At 57.5% G+C, this 21,216-nt stretch overlaps 1 protein-coding gene across 11 annotated transcripts in view; it reads left to right on the top strand.

Moving 5' to 3' along the window:
• MCF2L (MCF.2 cell line derived transforming sequence like) overlaps nucleotides 1-21,216 on the top strand; it is a 186,706-nt gene that overhangs the window by 93,547 nt on the left and 71,943 nt on the right. Inside the window, exon 1 of one of the 11 annotated variants that reach the window (XM_058548522.1) lies at nucleotides 13,168-13,190. The exons of 9 other annotated variants lie outside the window; for them this stretch is intronic. Coding sequence is in view for 1 of the 2 variants with exons in the window: in XM_058548520.1 (XP_058404503.1) it covers nucleotides 14,203-14,275 (73 nt within the window). In the remaining variant the exon portion in view is untranslated. Of the gene's footprint in view, nucleotides 1-13,167; nucleotides 13,191-13,761; nucleotides 14,276-21,216 lie in introns of those variants that run through there. One more of the 11 variants, XM_058548520.1, reaches the window with a different exon arrangement.

Below are 21,216 nucleotides of genomic sequence, written 5' to 3' on the forward strand. Positions count from 1 at the left end.
TAGTCTGTGTCTTGGTTCAGATTTCTAGGAGGCCTTATGCATTGGAAGCAGCATGAACAACAAAACCCGTCTTTGACACTGTCTAATGTGAAGACCACTAGGATTCATAAGATGTGTTGGCAGCACTAGTTTAAAAACCTGCCGTGGAATATTCGCTCTAAATCCTGCAGCATCAGATAGGGTGGGATGGGGAGACCACTTTTTCTGCATCTCTAGAGAGGTCTGTGTTTTCGAGGACAGAAAATAGAGTGTGTGACGTGAAACCAACGCAAATGCTCATCCTGCATGTGGAGCCTTGAGAAACAGAAAAGGAGACCCTGCCAGACTGGGCGAGCTGGGGGCAGTGGGCTGATGTATCCTCTGTAGCTTTGTTTACAGTGCCCGAGAGAAGGTCTGCTCTTGAGTAATCCTTTATTTTCCAAGACTGCCTGAAAGAGGTGTTCAGAGTACTTTCCACGACTTCTGTGTGGGAACAAATTTTCGGAAAAATACACTGTCTTCTGTATTAGGCTAAAAACAAATGAATTAACAAAAGATTTCAAAGTGCTGTCTCCAAGAAGTACTTTTCTTCATTCGTTCATTCGTTTGAGAAGCAGATCCTCAGTGTCTGCTGTGTGGCAGGCCCATGCTCGGTGCTGGAGAGAAAGACGTAGTCATCGACCTGTGTTCTGCGGATGGTTGGGGTGGACAGTCCGGGCTAGGAGAGCCTGTCTGGATGTTAATCAACTCCGTGGGAGAGATCAGTGGCATGAGCTGCTGACCTGAGGGGGGCTCCTGACACCCGGCTTCGTCCCCTCTGAGGAGCTGCCCGGGCAGCCACCTGATGGTGAACAAGGTCCCCACTGGGTCCCTCCCCCCGGTGGCCACTCTGCACCTGCTGGCCTGAGGGAGGGGTCCTGTTCCCGTGCAGGGGCCTGAGTTGAGGGCGTGTTTGCTCCAGGAAGCACAGTCTGAACTCAGCCTGAAAGTGAGCCCTGGGGGTCCGCGTGGGACTTCCTTAAATGTGCCTCTAAGAAAGCCACGCAGCCTGCCTTCCACTGCACTTAGCTGTGTCCCACGTTGCGTGTAATCTAACTTCCCTGTTTTGGGGGGTATTTTCCTGAATGACACAAACATCTTTCAGACACGTTTTCCAATTTCATTACTCATTCTGTTGAGTTATAAAAGCTTCATTTTTTTTTTTAAAGCATGATTTCATTAGAATGTTGGAAATTTTACCAGAAGTTGTTAAGCACTCCAAAAATCTATGAGATATTTGTAAATGGATTAGATGAAAAAAATCGTCCTAAATGTGACAGCTATAATGCAATCCAAATGTGCATTTAAAACATTTGTGAGACTTTGCTTTTTACGCCCAGTCTCCCAGCTGGAGTTGCCGCTGGCTGCCCCTGTGGCCTGTAAAGGATGCGCTTAGTTCAGAGTCAGGAGACCTCCTCTTGTCTTAAGTGACCAGAAATAAGTTATCTTAACTCAAGATTTGGCCAGTTCTGGTCTCGACCCCTTGCTCACTTGACAGTGCCTGGCCTACGTGTGGGATTTCAGGCCGAGAGTACAGTTTCTTGCTACAAGTTCCTTTTTTGTATACTCCTAGTAATCTTCTCATTGTATTTAAAGTAATTCCTTAAACAAGGAAAGTGTTACCTTTTTATTAGCAGAAACCAATGTGAACTTAAGAATATGGCTCACGGAGCTGCTGCTCCAAGGCCACTGTGAACACGCCCCAACCTGTCTGTCCAAGGGTGGGTCACCAGGCGGTCACCCTCCTGTCTGGTAGGGCGGCCGCAGGCTGGGGACACCCTCCTGCTCTTTCTTGACCTCTGTTGATGGTCGAGTCTTGGTTCCTTGAGGGTAGAATTTGGAAATAAGCACAACTCCCAGGAAGGCGAGCGTTGGACTGGTTGGCTGAGCAGCTGGCCAGTGACGTGGAAGAGGATTTCTCAGCCAGATCTCCTCTTTATGATACTGATACAGAATATTCTAGTTTTAGGGGGGAGCACTTGGTACTTCTTGTTTTACCCCTCCCCTTAACATTTCACAGCCACTCCGTTAATCAGTTATCTTTTATCGCAGTAGGACTTCTATATTCCTTTAAATCAACATAACGTCTGAAACACCTAAATGTTCACTTATGTTCTGATTTTTAAAGCCCTGACTTTTTAATTATATTTGAGCTCTGAACATGATAAAAGACGTTTTCTGTCAACAATTGGTATCTATCTCACATTGTTTGCATAGGGCTCAGGCCCAGGGCAGATCCTAAAACGCTCACAGGGCAGCCATGGTCCCATCATCACCCACACGCGCTGAGCATCCTGCCTGAGCTCAGGTCCCGTAAATCGCGGGGTCAGGCGGCTCACGGCCCTGGAGGCGTGTGCTCTCTTGGGGTCACGGGAGGACTGGGAGAGGTGACCCGGAGACAATGGGGGGACGTCCCCGGTAAAGGAGCAGACGTGTTGATGTGAACACGGGAGCAGTGAAGAGTGCTGGGTGGTTCCCAGTGGCCGAGGCTGTAGCTCGGCAGGCGGATGGGGAATGTCGGTCCAGGATGTTGACTTTTAACCAGAGACCTGAGGGATTTAAGCAGAGATGTGAAACGAGACTTCTCTTTTGGCAGGGAGGTTTGGGAGTGGTGTGGAGGTGGGAAAGCAGTTACTTAGAACCTTCTGGAATGGTCCAGGGCACAGACAGTGAGGTTCTGAACTGCAGAGGAATAGCGGGGGAGCGACTGGGGAGACTTGAGGGCAAGAAGGGACAGAGCTGGTGATGTTATATGGGGTGGGCGTGTGGGAGGTCATCAAGGCCGTTCCAGGACCTCTGGCCCAGGGTCTGGGGATGGAAGTGAGAGGAGGAGGAGAGGGGGCAGAGCTCCTTTTAGAGCCGAAGTGTCTGTGAGAGCAGGAAGGTGGAAGATCAGCCTCATCGACCACGTCACAAACACTGGAAATGGCTTCAATTCAGAAGACGTGTTTGTCGGGCTGAAGAGATATTTACCTTCCTTGGAACGGAGGGCGAGGAGGGTCGGTGGAGAGCTTGACGGAGCCAACAGCTGACTTGACGGGTCGTTTTCCCTTTGACATAAACATACACGTGAAATACAGCAGCAACACGACACGGCTTCACTGAAAAGGGGAAGAAGGAAGACGGGAGGGTCGTGGGGGGCCATGAGGACGCCTCGTGTCTCTTGATGCCGCGATGTGGTTTCTGGGAGTCATCACTGGGGACTTCAGGCTCTCCGCATTGCTTCCCACGACCACAGGCGAGTCCACTGTTATCTCTAAGTAAAACTTTAGTTCAGAAAGAGGCTACAGGCTGGCGGATGGGGAGCCATGGCCCCGTCGCCTGTTCCCGTATGTGCATCAGCTGCTGGGGAAACCTCGGGAATCTTCTAGTTTTTCGGGGCCAGCCTTGCCTGAGCTGCCTTTCCTGAGCTGTGCTGCTGACTGTTTTGTGTCTCAGATTTATCTGAGAGCAGAAGTTGAGCCTTAGAAAATTTCCAGAATAAAAGAAGACCCTTCCAAGATGATTAACCAACTTGAAGAAACCTTTCCTGGAAGTTCTACATGGGACGTGTGGGTGGGACGGTCCCTTAAAATCCCTTCAGTCCTGGAACTGTGGTCACTTCTTAGCCGTGTGGTGTCCACCCTCTGAGGCCGTGTGCACAGCAGCCCTTTTCAGGGTCTGCTGGGGGGCCGTCCACTCATAGGGTGGGGTGAGATGCCTGTTGAGGGAGACGGGAACATTCTCCTGGAGCTGAGGTGGCGAGATCCCCCGTGTGACCTCAGTGTCAGGATCGTACCTGTGGGTGTCTGGTGTGTTCCTGTAGCTGCTGCAGCTTCCCAGGAGAGAGGAGCCGACCTGGCCAAAACAACAAGAAGCCAAAGAAATCCGGGGTCAGGTCTAGGATGGTCTTTAAGGGGTGGAATCAGATCTGTGAAGAAAATACAGTTAATGGTTGGGCAAAGGAGTGCAGAGAGAGGCAGAAAATGGAAATATACACTTGAGGGGGCATTAGGGCAAAACTAGAACCTGATCCAGAAGAGAATCTTCCCTAGGGATTCTAGAGGGTCCAGAGGGCATGCTTTGATATCGGGAATCTCCATTGGGAGCCTGTGGTGGGTCCAGCAGAAAAGAGGCTGGCGTTGAGACGGGTCCGCAGAACCCTGTGCCTTGTTCCTGAGGAGCAAACCCTGCTCTCCAGAACCTTCCTTTTCCTGGTAAACGAGGAAGCGCATAAACTCAATTGTTACAGCCTCTGAGGGTGGAAACATTTATGAAAATGCTTTAAGACGTTGTGTTCGCCCTTGGTGAGCCTGCTCATCTCATCCCATTGGTCATCATCCCACTGGTCAGATGCCAGTAAGGCCCCATTCAGTGACCCGTGGACCCCGTGGCCCTGCTAACCAAGACCCAGTGCAATGCCCTTCATCTCAGGAGAAAGTCGTGCCGTAAAAACGGATGTTCTCTGTCTCTGGGGTGCCCACCCCCTCCCTGAGGACGCCTTCACCAGGGCCGGAGGTCTGAGCGTCTTCACCCTGCAGGCAGCCCATCAGGGACCACGTGACTGTGGTCAGCTGGCGTGCATCCAAGTGTCCACGGAGGATGCCCCGGAGCCAGCTGGCGGCGTTCAGACCCTGGGTGGGCCCCTCCCTCGCCGTGAGCTGAGCAAGGGGCTCAGTCTGATCATCCGTAACAGGAATGATGGCACCTTCCTCTCGGGGCTCTGGGACCCCCAGGTGTTTGCCCAAGGTCGGTTCTCAGGGACCCGCCCACCCTGGTCTCATCTTTTCTGCATTTCATGGAACGTCATCTGACGTGAGGCTCCCTCTCTGTGTCTGCTTCTCCCACCCCCAGGACGTGTCTGTCTGTGGCTTGCTGTGCCCCCAGCACTGCGCCCCAAACGTGTGAGTGGCCGCCATCCCCCCACTTTGCAGACGAGCTCGCTGAGGCACGGAGCTGAACACTGGCTGGGTACGCGGCCGTGCCCCGCAGAGCCGGGACTCAGCCCAGGCTCTCGGTGTAGGTTCCTGTGCGTGCTGAGTGGCTTGGAGTGAAGGGGAAGTTACAGGGAGAGCTGAGCACAGAGCCCGCACAGCCGTGGCTCAGTCACCTGTTTCATCCAAGATCCTGCTGCCAGGACCTTTAGCTTCGTTCCCTCATCACTGCGGGGCTGGGGCCACTTGCGAGCAGCTCTTTCTGGGGCCAGGCCATTCCTCTGCCCCGTGACCTGAGGAGGGAGAGCAGGAGGCAGCTGAGGGGGGGAAGCAGATTCGAACCCCCCAGCCCAGCGTGGGCATCTCGGCTCAGATCCTCGCCCCATTCACCCGTGGGCTGCAGGGAGGGCAGGGGGGCCGTCTGGTCCTGCCCACCTAGCCCTGGTATCACCTGAGACAGGTGGGGAGGGGCAGAGAATCCTCCACGCTGGTGTTGGAAGTGTGGGGCTGGTGGTTTCTGAGGCTGACAGTCATGCCCATAGCCTCTTCAACCCGGGGCACAGCCCTGTGAAGGAAGCAGTACTGGGATGTTCCCTCGGTGCACCCCTGATGCCCCCAAGCCTGGCCACACAGCACAGGTTTCTGTCCTGTCCTCACATGGCTCTGGGTTGACCTTAACCGGATCCCAGCTCCCGTCCTCTCCCACATAGTCTCCTGTCCGCTCCCAGTGTCAGGCCTACCTGCTCCTTTCCCAGCATAACCAGACGTCTTGTCTAGACCCCTATGTGTGGCCTGAGCCTCTTAGCACCTTTTCCTTATGTTCTGTAGCACAAAGGTAAATGGTGTTTAAAAATAAAACACATTGGTGTTGGGCGTTTTTCTGAAGTACCCACAGTGCAGCCAGCCCTGGATCATGGCGATGGTCCTGAGCTCCCCCCACTGCTCTGTGTGTGCAGCAGAGCTGTGAGCGGACCAGAGGCGGTTGCTGCGACTTTCCACGTTTCCCAGGATATGAGACTTATTTTGGAAAGCAGCTTTAAAGGAGTGTGTGACATCCCCCCAAGGGTCTTCCTGATGCCACGTCCGTCCCTCCATCTGTTGTCACGGTGCCCTGGGACCATCTTCCCTAGATGTGGATCCGGTGGGCCCGTGGGTGCAGGCTCCTCGGCGAGCTCAGCGCTGAGATCTGGCTGGCGCCCACCCCCTCAGCTCCCCTGAGTGCTGACGCCGGCAGCACCCCCCACCTGCAGGCACAGGGCCGACCTGTTTCCAGTCTTGGCTCCCGCCAGCGAGCCTCCTGCCCGGAATCTGAACTGCTCCTCCCTTTCCCGCCCCCCTGGAACTCCCACTCAGACCTTCAGACGCACCTGCCACTCTGGCTGGGGCTGGTCCTGGCCTCCATGTCCCTATTGAGGGCCTGGGTGCTAAGGGGGTCCAGCCCTGGGGCTATCTTCCTCTGTGCTGTGTGGCTGGGGTCCGGCCGCTCCCAGGAACGGAGCAGCGACTGTGAGCCCTGGAGTGTGAGGTCACTTGTCCTGCACCCCTCGGGTGAGGAAACTGAGGCCCAGCTCAGTGGTCAGATTTAGAATTAGGAATTCCCATCGAGAGTGCTGGTGGGTCCTGAGACCGAGACTACCGTGGTCCAGGCCAGAAAAGCACGTGTCAGCTCTCCACACCTTCCTGAGTCCACACAGCAAATGCCCCTTTGTGCCTTCCGGGTGGTGGAGGGAGTACTGGACACCTGCCCCCATGGCCCCGGGGGCTCCGCAGGCAGTGGCCTGCTCGCCTCCGGCCCCACGGCATCCGCGGATGGACTGAGCCTCACCTGCCAGTGTCCTCGGCTATGGCGGCCTATTGTTTAACCCAGGGCTCCAGCTGTGTTTGCTCTCTGCACGTGTATCTACCCCACAGCACCGCCCGGATTTATTAAGTTTGTGAAATGGGTTGTTGATCTAGGAGGAGGAGCTGCTCCCTGCCCAGGTCACCTCTGTCCAGGTCGGGGCTTGTGCAGAGCAAATGGAGTGGCTGTTCCTGCCGCCCTCAGGTGGGAATGATGGGTCGTCCGATAAAGCTCGGGTCCCAGGCCCCGCCCGGAAGTGGGAGAAGCTCATTGTTGAGAGCCACGCTGTCTGGACCTGCGAGTCTGTTTTTCCAATCAGGCAGGAGAGTCTTCCTGTTTAGCTCGTGGAGCCGCCCGGCCCTGCTCCCAGCCCCTGCGGGCCACGCTTCCGCTCTGGGTCCTGCGGGAGGTGTCCTGAGCCCCTCGCGTGAGTTCCCTCCAGGTCGCCGGGTGTCTGCTGGCTCCCTCTGGCCTAGCCACAGCTCCTGTACCCCACCACGTATACATTAGCATGCACCCCACTATCACCTCCATACGTGCTTGTTGGGTGCAGTATGGAACACAAGCAAACATGAGAGGAAGGAGTAAAGGGAAGAACAGGTCACACCGCCAGCTCTGACCCCGATGTACACCATCCCTGAGCATTAGGCTCGTCACACGGTGCCTGGGAGGGAGAATTTAATGCATAAAATAACTGGGAAACAGGACTCGAACACGCAGTAACACACAAGATGGGGTGGTGCTCAGAGGAAGGGGCAGCTTAGGGCTGGGGCAAGGTGGGGCTGCCGGGGGCCGGGGCCCTGGGGGACAAGGCCTGGCGAGGAGGCTGGGTTTGCGCCATCTTGGAGGGGTCGGTGACGTGACTTACCGAGCTGCTTGGGCTCCAGAGTTGGTCTGAAGTCAGAGGGAAGGGAAACCTCAGACAAAGTGGAGAAGGGCCTGCCCTCAGGGGTCGGGGCCACGTGGGTCCCATTCTGGCCCTGGCACCGTGAGCTGCACTTTCCACAGCTGTGCCAGGAGGGTGATGGGTCGTGTCTGTAAGGCTGTGTGGATGCATCTGGCTGGGCGCCCGATTTCACACGTCTCTGTCTTGGGCTGTCCCTAGCAGTAAATGACATGGAAACCAGACAGAAACCAGCCCCCCCACAGAGGTGGTCAGACGCTCCGCAGCGCCTCTGGCCACTTGAACCCACAGACAGAGGTCAGTGGAGTTCCCCCGTGTCCCATTGCAAGTCCCTGGGCAGCCAGTAGTGACCCCGATGTCCCAGGAAGCAAGTGTCTCCAACGTGTGCGTGCTCAGAGCCAGCGAGGCTGCGCTTGGTCTGGAAGTGCTGGTGGAAGAGGGGCCTGCAGGGGAAACCCAGGGTGCAGAGGAGATGGTGATTGGCCGTGCTGGCTCCCGCCACAGGCTTCTGGCCACGTGACCCGGAGCACAGCTCTCCGCGTCGGCCTCCCGTGACTGTGTGATGGGACCAACAGCACTGCAGGTCCTCGAGCCCACGGCTCCCTCCTCCTCAGGCTCGCTGTGAACTCAGCCTGGAGGACATGAGCCGTCTTGGGTCTGAAGATGAGGAAGAGCCCTGTTGCCTTTGGTGTGGCCACCTGTCTGTGAGTCCAGACCTGTCGACGGGTGCATAGGCCACGTGTGTGAGGAGCTGTGGGGGGCAGGCAGCCCCCTTCCCGCCGTCACAGGAGCCTGCAGTCCAGGCTCCAAACCAAAACAAAACCAGCGGAAATCCTCGGGGGGTGGGGAAAAGGAATCTGGAAGAAAGAGCTGCATGGGGCCTGGGGCCGGACCCCGAGCCAGGAGGTGGGGCCTGGGGCAGGGTGGCACTCAGAGGGACAGGGGAGGGAGTCTGTGCAAAACAGAGGAGACAGAACACTCAGTGCTGGCAAGACTGCTGGTAGTTTGACTGGCTTCCGTTCCCGAATCCTCTGCAAGAAAAGAGTCAAGACAGTGCTGGTCCCTGGGCAAGGGGGTTGGTCCAGGCCTTGCCTCGGGGTCAGAACCACTTTGGGGCCCCGGCGGTGGGCTCCTGCTCACCAGGTGAAGGGCACGGGGAGGCTGAGGGTGGTGGGAGAGCACGGGAGCCTCCAGGGTGGTCTCTAAGCCTCGGGGCTGTGCGTCTCCATCAGGAAAGCTCGTCCGTGCACCTGCCGTCTGCGTGAAGCTGCTTGTCAATCACACACAGTTATGGAATACACGCCAGGATGCAAAGGTTTTACGTGATGACAGGTTAAATATTAAGGCTTTTTAATTTTATTAATATATGAAAAAACATTTTCGCTCTCATTACAAAAATATGTTTTAAATGTGCGTCGTCTGATTCAGTAGGCTTCATGGTTTTTCTGCATCTGATGGAACGAATCAAAGCCGGACTCTGTGCTCAGCGAGCCCCGGTTTTAGTGAACTGTTCTCACAGCCATCGCTGCTGAAATGGGATCGTGCGGCGGGCACATCACTGTCTCCGTCCTCAGTCTTCAGTCTCCTTCAGCAGTTACACAGTGTCGTTGAAGTTCAGCTTTCCAGTGTCTGGGAAACTCCTGTCTTTCTTAATGCCGGTCTGTTGTTCTTGCAAACTAAGGAGCAGGTATAACGTTTTCATGTTTTAGTGGTTTATGTCTCGTGGGTTCAAAACTCACTCTGTTCAGTTGGATCATTTTGTTGGGAAACTTGCCTTAGTGCGTGTGAGTTTTTTTTTTTAATTATTTTATTGAGGTCATTATGGTTTATAACATGTAATTTGTGTGTGAGTTTTAAATGGCACAACCAAAATGATCTGTTTGGAAGATGCCCTCCCCTTAGTGGAAATACGGTTGCCTCTCACCTGGGATTAAACACACTGGCCTGACAGTTTTCATTCTTTTGGATGCCGTCTTGCCAGATCTGACTGGACAACCCCGTGGTTTCCTTTCTGAGAGCGATGCTATCAGCGCATCATGGTCCTCTGTTCGTTCCTGCCTCCTCTGTGAGTCTTGTCCTCTCTCAGGCCACTTGATTCCACGGTCAGCATGAGGTTAAAGCTGGAGAATGCAGTCTGCAGAGTCACTTGGTTGGGTGCGTGGAAATGTGGTGCTGCGTGTGCCGAGAGCTGGCGCCAGGGGATGACTTGGTCTGCCAGGCCCTCTGTGTGGTGGGTGCCCGCCCTTCAGGTCCCCACCCCATGATGGCACGTGGCCCAAGGATGGGAGGCCTGGGCACGCGTCAAGGAGGGGTTCCCTGCTGTGTTGCACGGCTGGAGCTCATGGTAGAAGTGGGGAGGTGGGGGTGGGGTGATCAAGGCCAGTGGGAGGACAGCCACGCGGAGTCAGCCTGAGGGCCTGCATGGCGCCCCCAGAAGCCTGCTTTTTGTCCTGTGACTGTGGGTTGACCTTGGGGGCAGGGATGATGCGTTCTGCTTAGGAGAGCCGAGTGGACAGGCTGCAGGGTACGAGAACGGAGGGCAGAGCCCCAGGGAGCAGCACAATCGAAGGGGAAGCAGCCAGGGGGCAAGGAGGACCAGGGCTGTAATGATGGCGAAGATGGAGAAGGATGGCAAGGACTTGAGAGGAGGGTGGGGAGGACATGGGAGGAGGACACGAGAGGGGGACAGTGAGGACACAGGAGGAGGACAGGGAGGGGACGGTGAGTTCACAGGAGGGGGACATGGAGGGGACGGTGAGTTCACAGGAGGGGGACAGGGAGGGGACGGTGAGTTCACAGGAGGGGGACAGGGAGGGGACGGTGAGTTCACAGGAGGGGGACAGGGAGGGGACGGTGAGTTCACAGGAGGGGGACAGGGAGGGGACGGTGAGTTCACAGGAGGGGGACAGGGAGGGGACAGTGAGTTCACAGGAGGGGGACAGGCAGGGGATGGTGAGTTCACGGGAGGGGGACAGGGACGGGACGGTGGCCAGCTGTGCCCGCGGGTGTGGGGAGGACTGAGTAGCTGCCGTGCGCGGCTTCGCCTGCTGCTGGAGGCTTTGCTGAGCAGCGACACCTGCCTCTCGGGGTTGCCATGACGACGAAACAAGGCAGGTGGTGAGGGAGGCCTCAGCAAATAGGGGCACACGGGGGTCAAGGGTGGCTCCTCCTGCTGTGTCATCCAGCAGAAGATGGCCGGGAGTGCCCAGCCCTTCCGTTCTGCTCTCTGCGTAATTCAGGGTCTGGAGCCTATTTTAAAGTCATACAAATATTTTCTAAGGTTTGAGGGGACACGGTTTGCCCACGAGGAGGCTGTTTGATGCCTTGGTTAGCTTTTCTTGCATCCCTGTACGAGGAAGGATTAATGCCAAGCTCGTGTAAATATTTGGGCTCAGCTGGGCGGGAGGTCAGCCTGCAGCCGGCCCGGGGAGCCTGCACACCTCCTGTGGCAGGTTCCCTGGGCTGGGTCAGCTTGCTGGAGTCTCTTACACTTTCTGTGTTTAAAGTGCGACGTGGCCTGTGCTGTGTGCTAAATATTGCAGGTTTTGACCAGTAATGCTGCATTTCCTCAAATAAGTAAACAGGCCCTATTTACAGTGAAGTGGGGTGTCTACCATTTGTCTCCAGCTCAGGAAGCCCTTGCAGGGTCCTCGTACATTCAGAACGGGAGAAACTGGACCTCCCTTTGCACCAGGCTTCTCCCAGAGGAGCGTAAACAGGCCCTGCCCCAGAGCTGCTCTCAGGGAAAACCGAACTTCAGAGCCAAGGTCCCGTTTCTGCGCCTCTAACTGGCAGCGGGAAATCATCGAGGCCTGCGCCTCGCCCGGGGACGGTGGTCTGTAGCTTCCACGTCCCCATCCTGTCCCGTCAGGCCTTGTATTTTCTCGATTCTCCACGGGCTTTGCCACTACTGGCTCTCACTCCCCTTCTCCTGGCATTGCATCATGCACTGTGAGGTGGAACCATATAAAACTGACTTTTCTGGAGGTCAGAAAGTTTTGAATATCCACAAAATCGTCACACTGAAGAATATTTACATCTCAAGCAAATACCTTCCTTGCCCAACAGCCAGGCCCTGTGCACGGGGCTCCCGTCCTGGACGAGGCTCACTGGCTTGGTGGCTCCACGGCCCGTCAGACGAGGGAAAACGTGAACCGAGGGGTGGGACCTGGCCGTCATTGAGAAGAGTGACTAACTTATCATCAGCCAGTGAGGGCTGATGGTCACTGACCCCCAGTGATGACCCACCCGCCAGGCCCCCAGCCCTGTGCGTCAGATGCGTCCAGGGCACAACTCCAGGCCCAGTTGTCCCCACAGTGCAAAGTGTCTCCACGCCAGGACCCTGTCCTCTGAGGCTCTGCGGGGCTTACAGCTACTCAGCCGGTCCCCAGAGCTGGCATCTGGCCCTGGAGACTGCCGGAAATGTCTGCGTGCCCTCTGGCCTCACGCCTGCCCAACCCCCTCCCCATGAGGGCTGGTTTGTGTTCATTCCTTACCTGATCCACACTCTAGGGGTCACATCACCTGGTGGAGCTGAAAACCAGAGAGAAGAACTGATTGTCCTTGAACTGGCAGCTCAGCGAGAAGAAAGCCCTGGCGGGCTGCCTCGGGGGAGGAGCAACAGCAGGTGGTGGTGGAGACTGGCAGAGCACTGGGCATGGGGAATGTCAGTGAGCACACAAGGCACTGACTGCTGGGACGGGGGACACAAAGACCTCCTGGGCAGCAGAGAGCCACCTAAGAGCCAACCCAGCGCCGGAACCACACTCTGGGTCACACAATCGTGCACATCAGCCGTCCCTCCCCTGCTTGGGTGCAGACGCCCTGGTCTAGTCACAGTGACCATGTGGCTGCTGTACCTGAGCACTTACTGGGTGCCTAGGAGACATGAGGTCTTGGCCACAGTGGGACAGAGTGGGGAGCATGGCGAGAAAGCCAATGAGTGGTTAGGTGGGTGTCACTGCAGCCCCCTCCTGCTGCCATGTGGCACCTCTCGTCCTTGTGTTCACGATACCCCCTTCTCAGAGCAGGCATCTTCTTTGGCTGTTCGTGACCCATTTGATGCGCATCTACCAGGTGCTAGATACACGAGGTGTCCCTTGCTCCCAGGAGCCCTGCCCAGGGCCGTGGTGAGCTGCAGCAGGGGCTCTCTAGGGGAAGGGAGAGCCGGGCTTGGCCATCAGCCGTCTCTGCAGGTCAGACTCCAGCCAGCTCCGAGCACGTTTCGGGAGAAGGCCGTGCTCAGTATGGCAAGGACCTGCCTGTGGTGTGTGGGGGCTGGGGTGGGGTGACGTGGGCGAAGCTGCCGTGGGAGAAGCTGCATCAGCTCCGCGGTGAAGGGCCTCGCCCGCCATGCTAGGCGCTTGCACCCTGATCTGCTCGAATGTCTCTCGGTTCCTGGTCTCTGGGGCCGTGACGTAAGAGCTGTGTTTGTGGAATACTCTGCCTGCATCGCTGGAGGAGGCTGAGGAGGAGCCGTCAGAGAAGAGGATTAGAACCACCCAGCAGAGACCAGGTCAGACCCGGAGCCATGTGACAGGAGTGAAGCGGGGAGGTGCATCGGGGGGTGTCAGCTGCTGCCGCAGTGACGAGTGCCCCCAATAGCGTGAGTGTGTGCGACCCCGCAGCATCCATGTGGGGTCTCCGCCAGGGCCCAGGCTGGCGGGAAAGCGCGTCTACGACATTATATTCCAATGGCAGACGTGGGAACAAAACCTGCAATGCCCGTGAACGCTTCTGCGCTCTCATCTCGTGACAGAACCAGTCCTGGTCCAGCTTAAAGGGCCGTCCTGCCCTCCCCTCAGCCCCTCGGCTCTTCCTGCTCACACTCTGGTCCCCAATTAGCGGCCTCTCGTCACCTGGGAGCTTGTTAGAATCTCAGCCCCCCCCCCCCAGCCCCAGCAGAATCAAAACCTGTGTTTTAATGAGCTCTCCAGGGATCCGCCATGGGCGTCACCCCTTATCGCATTTCCATGTTCCTAGCCCCGGGGCCGTGCAGGGCCTGCTGGCTCACGTGAACACATGAAACATGTGCACACGGCTTTCAGAGGCACTCAGGGACAGACAGAGGGCCGGACTCAGAAGAGCAGTGTCAGGCCGCTGCCTCAGCGCCCTGCTCTCCACACCCTCCTCCCTGAGGTGTCAGGTCCAGACCCTGCGGCAGGGCAGTCCTGTGCCTGGGGGCTGTCCCTGCCCCCTCGCTCCGCAGCTCTCCAGGCTAAGTGGCCGAGCCGGGGCTCCCGCAGGGGGGATCAGGAGGGACGACTGGGGGATGGAGCTGCTGCTGCAGGATCCTCGCTGTCACCAGGGTCTCAACAGTTAACCGGCTGCAGGCAGGACAACCGAGCCTGCCACGGGCCCGTGTCCCTGGGGGAGCCGTGGCTGCGCCCTGCAGAGCCCCAGGGGTCCGCATCCCCTCGGCAGGAGGTCCAAAGATGGAGCCCGGCCGCCTTCCTTTGTGCGCCCAGGATGGGCGTTGTGGGAGGCCGGTCGCCGCCTCCTGACGCCGGCGCGTTGGCGGCCACAGCATGACCTTAAGCCTCATCTCTGTGCTGGCGCAGGACATCTCTGGGCTGTGGCTCCTCCTGAAGACGCGCACAGGTGCGGCCAGCCTGGCGTTGGCGCTCGCTGGGGGGTGACGGTGCGCGGGGTGGGGGGTGGGGAGAGAGGCCCGGGACCTCCTGGTTGCCCACGTAGGCGGCTGCAGAGAAGGACCGGGCTCGGTCTGGCCTTGTAGGGGGATCCAGGCTGGGGCGGTGCTGTGCAGGTGGGAGCTGGAGTCCCTCTCCTCGGGGTGGGGGCGTGTCGGGTGCCACCGACCGGTGTGCGGCTGTGCCCCCCCAGCCTCTCTCCCTACCCGGGGGTCCCTGGAGAGCTGCCCCACTGTGCCTGCCCTCGGAATAAAGGGGCACAGCCGTGGCGCACCCTGGAAGCTGGAGTGAGCTCCCGCTGGGCTCCTTTGTTCGAGCTTCCAGTAGACACTCGTGCTGCGCAGGAGGGAGCCGTGGAGCCTGTTGGGTGGGAGGGCTGCGGTCCCTGGTGGTGACTCCGGGCCAGCACTGTCCCCATGGCTCCCGTGCACACTGCATGCCGGCAAAGGGCTCTCTGGGGGAGCAGGACTTGGGACTGGACTGTCCCAGCCTGTGGACCGAGAGCGGCCCGTCCTGGGGTGGTCTCTGTGGTCTTCAGGTGTCGTCCCTGCTCCCGTCTCAGTCGGAGGCTGGGCGCTTCTGAGATGCCAGTGGTGACCGAGGACAAAGACCCTGGGATGGGCCCTGCCCTGAGCCCCAGCAGAGGGGACGGTGTGGGTTTCCTGGTTGTGTTTCTGAGGATGGGAGCGTGCTCATTTTGAAGTAATTTGTCATAAGTACATTTTCTGGCAGGTACTTCTGCCAAGGATTGATGAATAATTCATTAAATAAGTATTTTTGTAAATTTTAACGAATCAGTCGAACCTTAGCTATCAGTGGCAACTAATAAACATCTAAAATTTCCAATTTTACAGCGAAGAGACTGGGTGTGTAAATAATGGCTAAGTAAATGAATTTCCCCCAGCAGATAAGATTCGGGGGGTTATGGATGCTTAGGTGGCCCCATGGAAAGTCGCAGTCGCTCATTTTTAAACCTGGAACGTGAGCGCTTGTGCATATGGGAAGTGTTTGCTTTCATATCTGAATTCAGTATCACTGGGACAATGCCGGAAGGATCCTAAAAAGGGTACTTTCCTAGACGTAGCTCTTGTCTGGAACGTTAGAAATTCATCCAGCATGTGGCCCGTTCTGTGGGGTCGACCAGATGTCCTTTGTGGTCCTCTGCCTGCAGGTGTGTTGTTGTTGTGTTTGGGGAGAATTTGTCAGTGTGGCTGTGTGGGATCATTTTAGATGCCCATTTGTTTTCCTAACTAGAAATTAGTTTTAATTCTTACGGCTTTCCCTTAAAAACTCTTAGTTTTTCTAACACTTACTTTATTTTTAAGATAAATGGGCTCTCGAATAAATGGCCCGAGGGCGTTTGGTGTCATTAAGCATTGGAGGGCTTTTTCCCCAATCTCTAGAAACAGTTTGCTGTTTTCCTGCCAAAAAGAAGAGTTTGTTTGATTTATGAGGAAACAGAGGTGTTGGTGCGTGTGGTGGGATCTTTCTTTCGATGATACCGAGAATCTTCCACAGGTGGGCGCTCTTGTACGGCCTCTCCGAGGTTTGTGTAACTGCATACCGACTTTCCTTTCGTTAGTGCCTGCTGTTTACAAACAAGGTCACGGGCCTCATCTTCCTCACTTCTGCTCAGGCAGGGCGGGAGGAAGCCAGGCGGGAAGGTTGGTACCCGGCTAGTCATGGGCTGGGCCCAGAGCAGACGGATGAGACGAGAGTCACGTGGGTGAGACCCGGGCTGGTTCACTGTGTTCAGGGCCACCAGAGCCCCCGCTGGATGAGGTGGCAGGCTTGAGCCGCCGCCTCATTCCCAGGACAGATATCGCCTGTCCTGTCCCTCGTGGAATCAGTGAGGGACAGGATGTGCATGACCCGTCACCCCACACCCTAACCCTGCCAGCCTCTCTCCACTCCTCCCCTCCTCCACCCTCTCTTCCCTCTCTCTCTCTGTCTCTCTCCCTCTCTGTCTCTGTCTCTCTGTCTCTCTCTATCTCTGTCTCTTTCTGTCTCTGTCTCTCTGTCTTTATCTGTCTGTCTCTCTATCTCTGTCTCCCTCCCTCTCTGTCTCTGTCTCTCTGTCTGTCTCTGTCTTTCTCTCTGTCTCTGTCACTCCCTCACACTCTGCATGTCTCTCCCTGTCCCGTGTGTGTGCCCGAGCAGGGCGGGGTCCCGAGGTCAGGCTCCTGGGGGGGCAAGTCCCTAGAGCGCCTGTGCCTTGCTCTGCTCTGAGCCACCCCATCTGGTGAACGGGGACCCTGTCATGTGTGCCACCTGGGTGGGGCTTAGGACTAGAAGAGCACGCCCCCATCCCCTTTGCCCCAGCAGCCTGACTTTCTTCACACCCTGTCATTGTTTTTGCTTGTTGGGGATGTGTTTTTGGTGAAGGTTAATGCAACTTCTTATTCATCTTTAGGTTTATAGAATTCTTGGTACTTAGAAAGTGGGGATGAATGTGCGCGTCTGCGGTTTGGGGAGGAATTTCGGGAGCTTCTGGAGTTTCCGGAAGGACCTTGGTGTTGGTGATGGGAATCGCCATCCTTTCTCATGTGGCGTGTTCTGCGAGTTGCTTTCTGAGAGCAGATCTGGACAGAAGACACACGTGAGCACCGGCCCCGCATGCCCTCGGCCCTCAGAGGAGAAGGGCATGACGCCTGTAGGAGTCGTCGGCGTTGATTCCCTGATCTTCTAGTTAGTGTTCTGTAATGTTGACAAGTGATTGTTTTAGAACAGGTAAGAAGAGAAAAATCCTATCAGAGAAATTTGCTTTATTTCCAAATACGAGCGGGCTCATGTGGGCGTGTGTGCATGGTGTTTGCAGGTGTTTGTGTGTGGTATCTGTGTGTGTGTGTGTGCGTGTGTGAGGCATGTGAGCCATACCTGCCCCTTGAGTCATTGGAGGTGCTGATGCTGCAGAACGTGAAATTGGGGCACTCTGGGACCGGTGTGCGGGGACTTGGGCCGTGCTCCAGAGGGACCAGCAGGCGGCCAGCATCCTGGAGGCTCGGCTGTCGCCATCACTGCTCCGGGGCACGAGGGCTGGCCTGAGGGTGCGTGCTCGTTGGTTGTGGGCAGACTCAGGCCGCACTGGCGCTCGTCCCACTTTCTCCTTGCTCCAGTCCTCTGCCCTGGGGGTCTGCTCAGGTTCTCAGGCCCCGGCTTATTGGATCCATCTCCTGTGGCCATTTTTCTTCAGCATGGCGGCTTAGCGCTTCCTCCCTGTGGAGGTCAGGCCAGCGTGAGCCCCACGTCCTTGGACCAGCCACAGTGGGCAGCTCCATCCCCTGTCACCTTTGGGGGACTGGAATGTCCTGGTGGCTTTCTGATCTGGACCCTGTCCCATCCCGTGGACGGCTTATTTTCACCCCACTGGCTGCACTGCAGGCAAGGCCTGCAGGATGCTCCGCTGTGTAGACTGAACAAACAGCACAGTTGGCATGTCCCTCCTAATTGGGCACCAAGGGGAGATGCTTGGAGGAGGGGCAGAGCCCCCACAGGGATGTGGGACATCGTCTCCTGGGCCATGGGCAACACAGTTCAGCTTTGTGGAGGTCTGGCCTTGCTGAGCACAAGACCTGCTCTTTTCTCCAGGGACTTCAGTTGGTGGGCATGGGTATTTAAGTGGCAATGTTCACTGAATTAGCCAGATTTTCTCAGGCCTGTGGGCCCCAGGAGAAAGACAGAACGTCTGGAGCATTACTTCCCTCCGTAGGTTGTTGCCCGTTGAAGGAACAGGGTGTTAAGTGACGTCTGGCCTAGGAGGGGAGAAGACACATCCCACCATCTGGCGTTCCGAGGCTGGCTCGCACACACACGCCTCTTGCCTGGATCCGTCCCATCCCCATGTCCGGAGCTCGCCAGCTCTGGGGCTCTGGGGGCCAGTGGGGAGCGCCAGCTCAGAAATCTGGCTGGGCCTGAGCTGGCTCTGCCCCGCACCACGGTCTCCTCAGCGGGAAACTTGCGATGGTGATGCCGTCGTGTGGGTTTGTCGGGACCGCGTGGTCTGACCCCCGTGAGGTATTTCTCCCCGTCTCGGGACCGGCACAGACGTCACGCAGAGAACTGTTGTCAGTGATGAAAGGCCCCCAGATGTCTCGTGCTGACACTCGACGTGTGGACCCTCAGATTCGACGCACGCAGTTGGAGGGGGTTTTAGTGCACGCCCTCCAGGTCCTGCTAGTTCTCCGCCCACCTTACCTGCCCACCTGACGAACGCTTCTTTCCTTGGCAGATGGCTGGCGGGTCTCAGTGGACCACCCTGGCCCGGTCCAACCTGCTCCAGCCTTGGTGGCCCGGCCCCCCCGCCCCCCTGCCTGAGCCTCTCTGTCCTGCAGGTCTCGCTTCCCCAGAGGCCTGTGCGGGGAAGCTCGGTGAGGCCCGCCGTCTGCACTCCGGGTCCAGGGTCACAGGCCTGACTGCTGGTCTTCTGTCCCCATAGAACGTGCGCCGGGGGGCAGGGCCAGCACCTCCCTCTCTCCCAGGTGCGCGGCCTCAGAGCCCTAGTTGAGCTGGGACTTTGCTGGGACATCCTGTGGTGTGGTGAGGGTTGGTGGCTCTAAAACGCTTTATGACTGCCTCCATCTCCCCCGCTATCTGCACATGTTAATGATGCCACCAGCAGATTTCTGATCCGCTGCCACAAAAACCATCTAGAAATGTGTGTTTTCCGAAAACGTGACCAGGAGACCCTTTTTAGCCTTCCTTTCAAGCCTCCCTGGCTCTATTTCTTGTTTTGGCAGCAGCGTGAACATTCAGGTTCCCCAAGACCCCTCGCCGGCCTCTCCTTGGCCGCGCGTGGCCTTTGTGGGGCTCACAGCGAGCTCCCTGCTCAGTCCCTGCTCCCACCCACGGGCGAGGACCCCTCCCTCCTTGCTTTCCAGCTGCTTGGGGCACGAGCTTTGGAAACGTTCTCTGTTCCCTCGCTTTGGTTTCTAAATCCACGCCTGCACGCACTTTGCCCCACGGCCCTGGAAGCCTCGAGGCCCGACGCTGAATTAAACAGAAATGTGGCTCTTGGCATGGGAATTTCAAACTGAAAAGTTCCCGTGAAGTTCCCTGTTATCTTCTGTCCGTGGTTGAATCCTTGTCTCCCGTGGGCGCCGTGAGGGGAGGAAATCTGAGAGGCTGTGCTGGGGGAGAGGGCTCAGGGCGGATCTCGGAGAAGTGAGGGCCGGCTGGAAACCTCGTGGGCCAGCCAGGTCAGCGTTCTTGGAAGGACGGGATGTGTGACAGCAGCCTCGTCGGGGAGGCCCGGCCCCGGATGGAACATACGGTATGGGCGTGAAGGAGGCCCCGCCTGTGGCAATGGCTTCCCTTCTCAGTCTCTACTGGGCCCAAGGGCCCTTGGTCCAAGCGGGGTCCCCAGGCCAGCCGCAGTGTCGAGCACACAGCCCAGGACCCTAGCTCACAACCCTGGGAGCGCGGAATCGCAGAACCAAGGAATAAGTGATGTGACAAAGCGGAGGGCTGGCTCCCGTGGGCGCCTTCTCCTCTCTGCCACGCAGCCCAGCTCCCTCTGGTCCCCAGCTCAAGTGAGACCCGGGGCTGGGACGCTGCAGCCCGAGCGGGCAGACGTGGCTCCGGGAGGCCGTGCAGGGCCCGGCAAGGCCATGCTTGCAGCTGCACCTGCCGCAGGGCCTGGCCGAGCGTCCACGTGCTGCAACTGCCGGGTCATTGTCTGCATGGCGATGCCAAGTGCAGGACAGACCTGCCTCTGACGTTGCTGTTCCCGCGCCGTGTTCGCTCCCATTTCTCTGATCGCCTCTATGGGCCTTCCAGACAAAAACAGACACTGTGAGCTGAGAAGTGACAGCCCAGCTGAAGGCTGCATTCACAACGACCACTCAGGGAACAGAGTTTAATAAAAGGGGTGGTTTAGTAAAAATAGTCAGGCCACACAGCCCCTGTGCTGTCTCCACCGTGGGATCCTGGGCCGCCTTCCTCCCCAGCCTGCCCCGTCCTGATGCTGGGGAGACACCCGCCAGCTTGGACCCCCAGCCCACAGTCCTTGATGGTGCCGTGCCCAGTGACCTTTTGGCGCCTTGGTGAGCAGCCTTCCTCGGCTTAGGTCGCAGCCTTTGGGGGCCAGGCAGCCGAGGGTGGGGCGGCCTAGGGTGGGGCTGCCTTCTGACCCAGGGCTGAGGAGGCCTCACACCTCGGTCCTTACGAGGAGGAGGGAGCTCACAGAGGTGCTTCCACAGTGCACCAGTCTCTCCCGCGAGGACTTGCCCATTTCCAGCAGCTGCACAGTGGCGCCCCTCACCGCTGGTCGCAGGGGACGAGGGAGGGGGTCTTGCCTGGGAAGCAGAAATGAAGCTTCAGGGGAGGGATGGGAGCAAAGGTCCCGCGACCCCCAGGAGCAGGAGAACCAGGGCACAGCGTGTGCCCTGAGGCCATGTTTGTCCTGAATCCAGCCTCGGCTCTGCCCCAGCCTGTGACGACTGTGTCCCCTCCTTAGTCAGGACTCTACAGGCGCCAGCTCTTCAACTCCAGATGCAGGAACCTGACTCCTGAACCCAGCTGCCCCCTGAGGACCCCCACCCATCACCGTGCTGGGAGACCTCAGCTGCTCAGAGCCCAGCCCCATCCCAGCCCCAGGCCCTCAGAGACCCCAGGCCACACGGGGCGGGATCCCTGGGAAAGCGAGGCTGCGTGAAACCCCTGTTGTCCTTTGGTCTCTTCCCACCACCCCCAGGACAGGCCTCGGGGCCTGTGCTCCTCCACAGCCAGCCTTCCGGAGATGTCTTGGTGGTGTTCTGAAAGTGTTTCCCCTTGTGGAGCCCTGAAGGAGCCCTTGGCTGGATTGAAATGGCTTTGTCTTAAAAGCCAAACCAAAGTCAAACAGCAGTGGTGACATGATGCTGGCCAGGGCACAGGGCAGACCGTCCATCCCTG

The sequence above is a fragment of the Diceros bicornis genome, chromosome 9, assembly GCF_020826845.1.
Source record: "Diceros bicornis minor isolate mBicDic1 chromosome 9, mDicBic1.mat.cur, whole genome shotgun sequence".
In the NCBI taxonomy this organism is placed as follows: domain Eukaryota; kingdom Metazoa; phylum Chordata; class Mammalia; order Perissodactyla; family Rhinocerotidae; genus Diceros; species Diceros bicornis.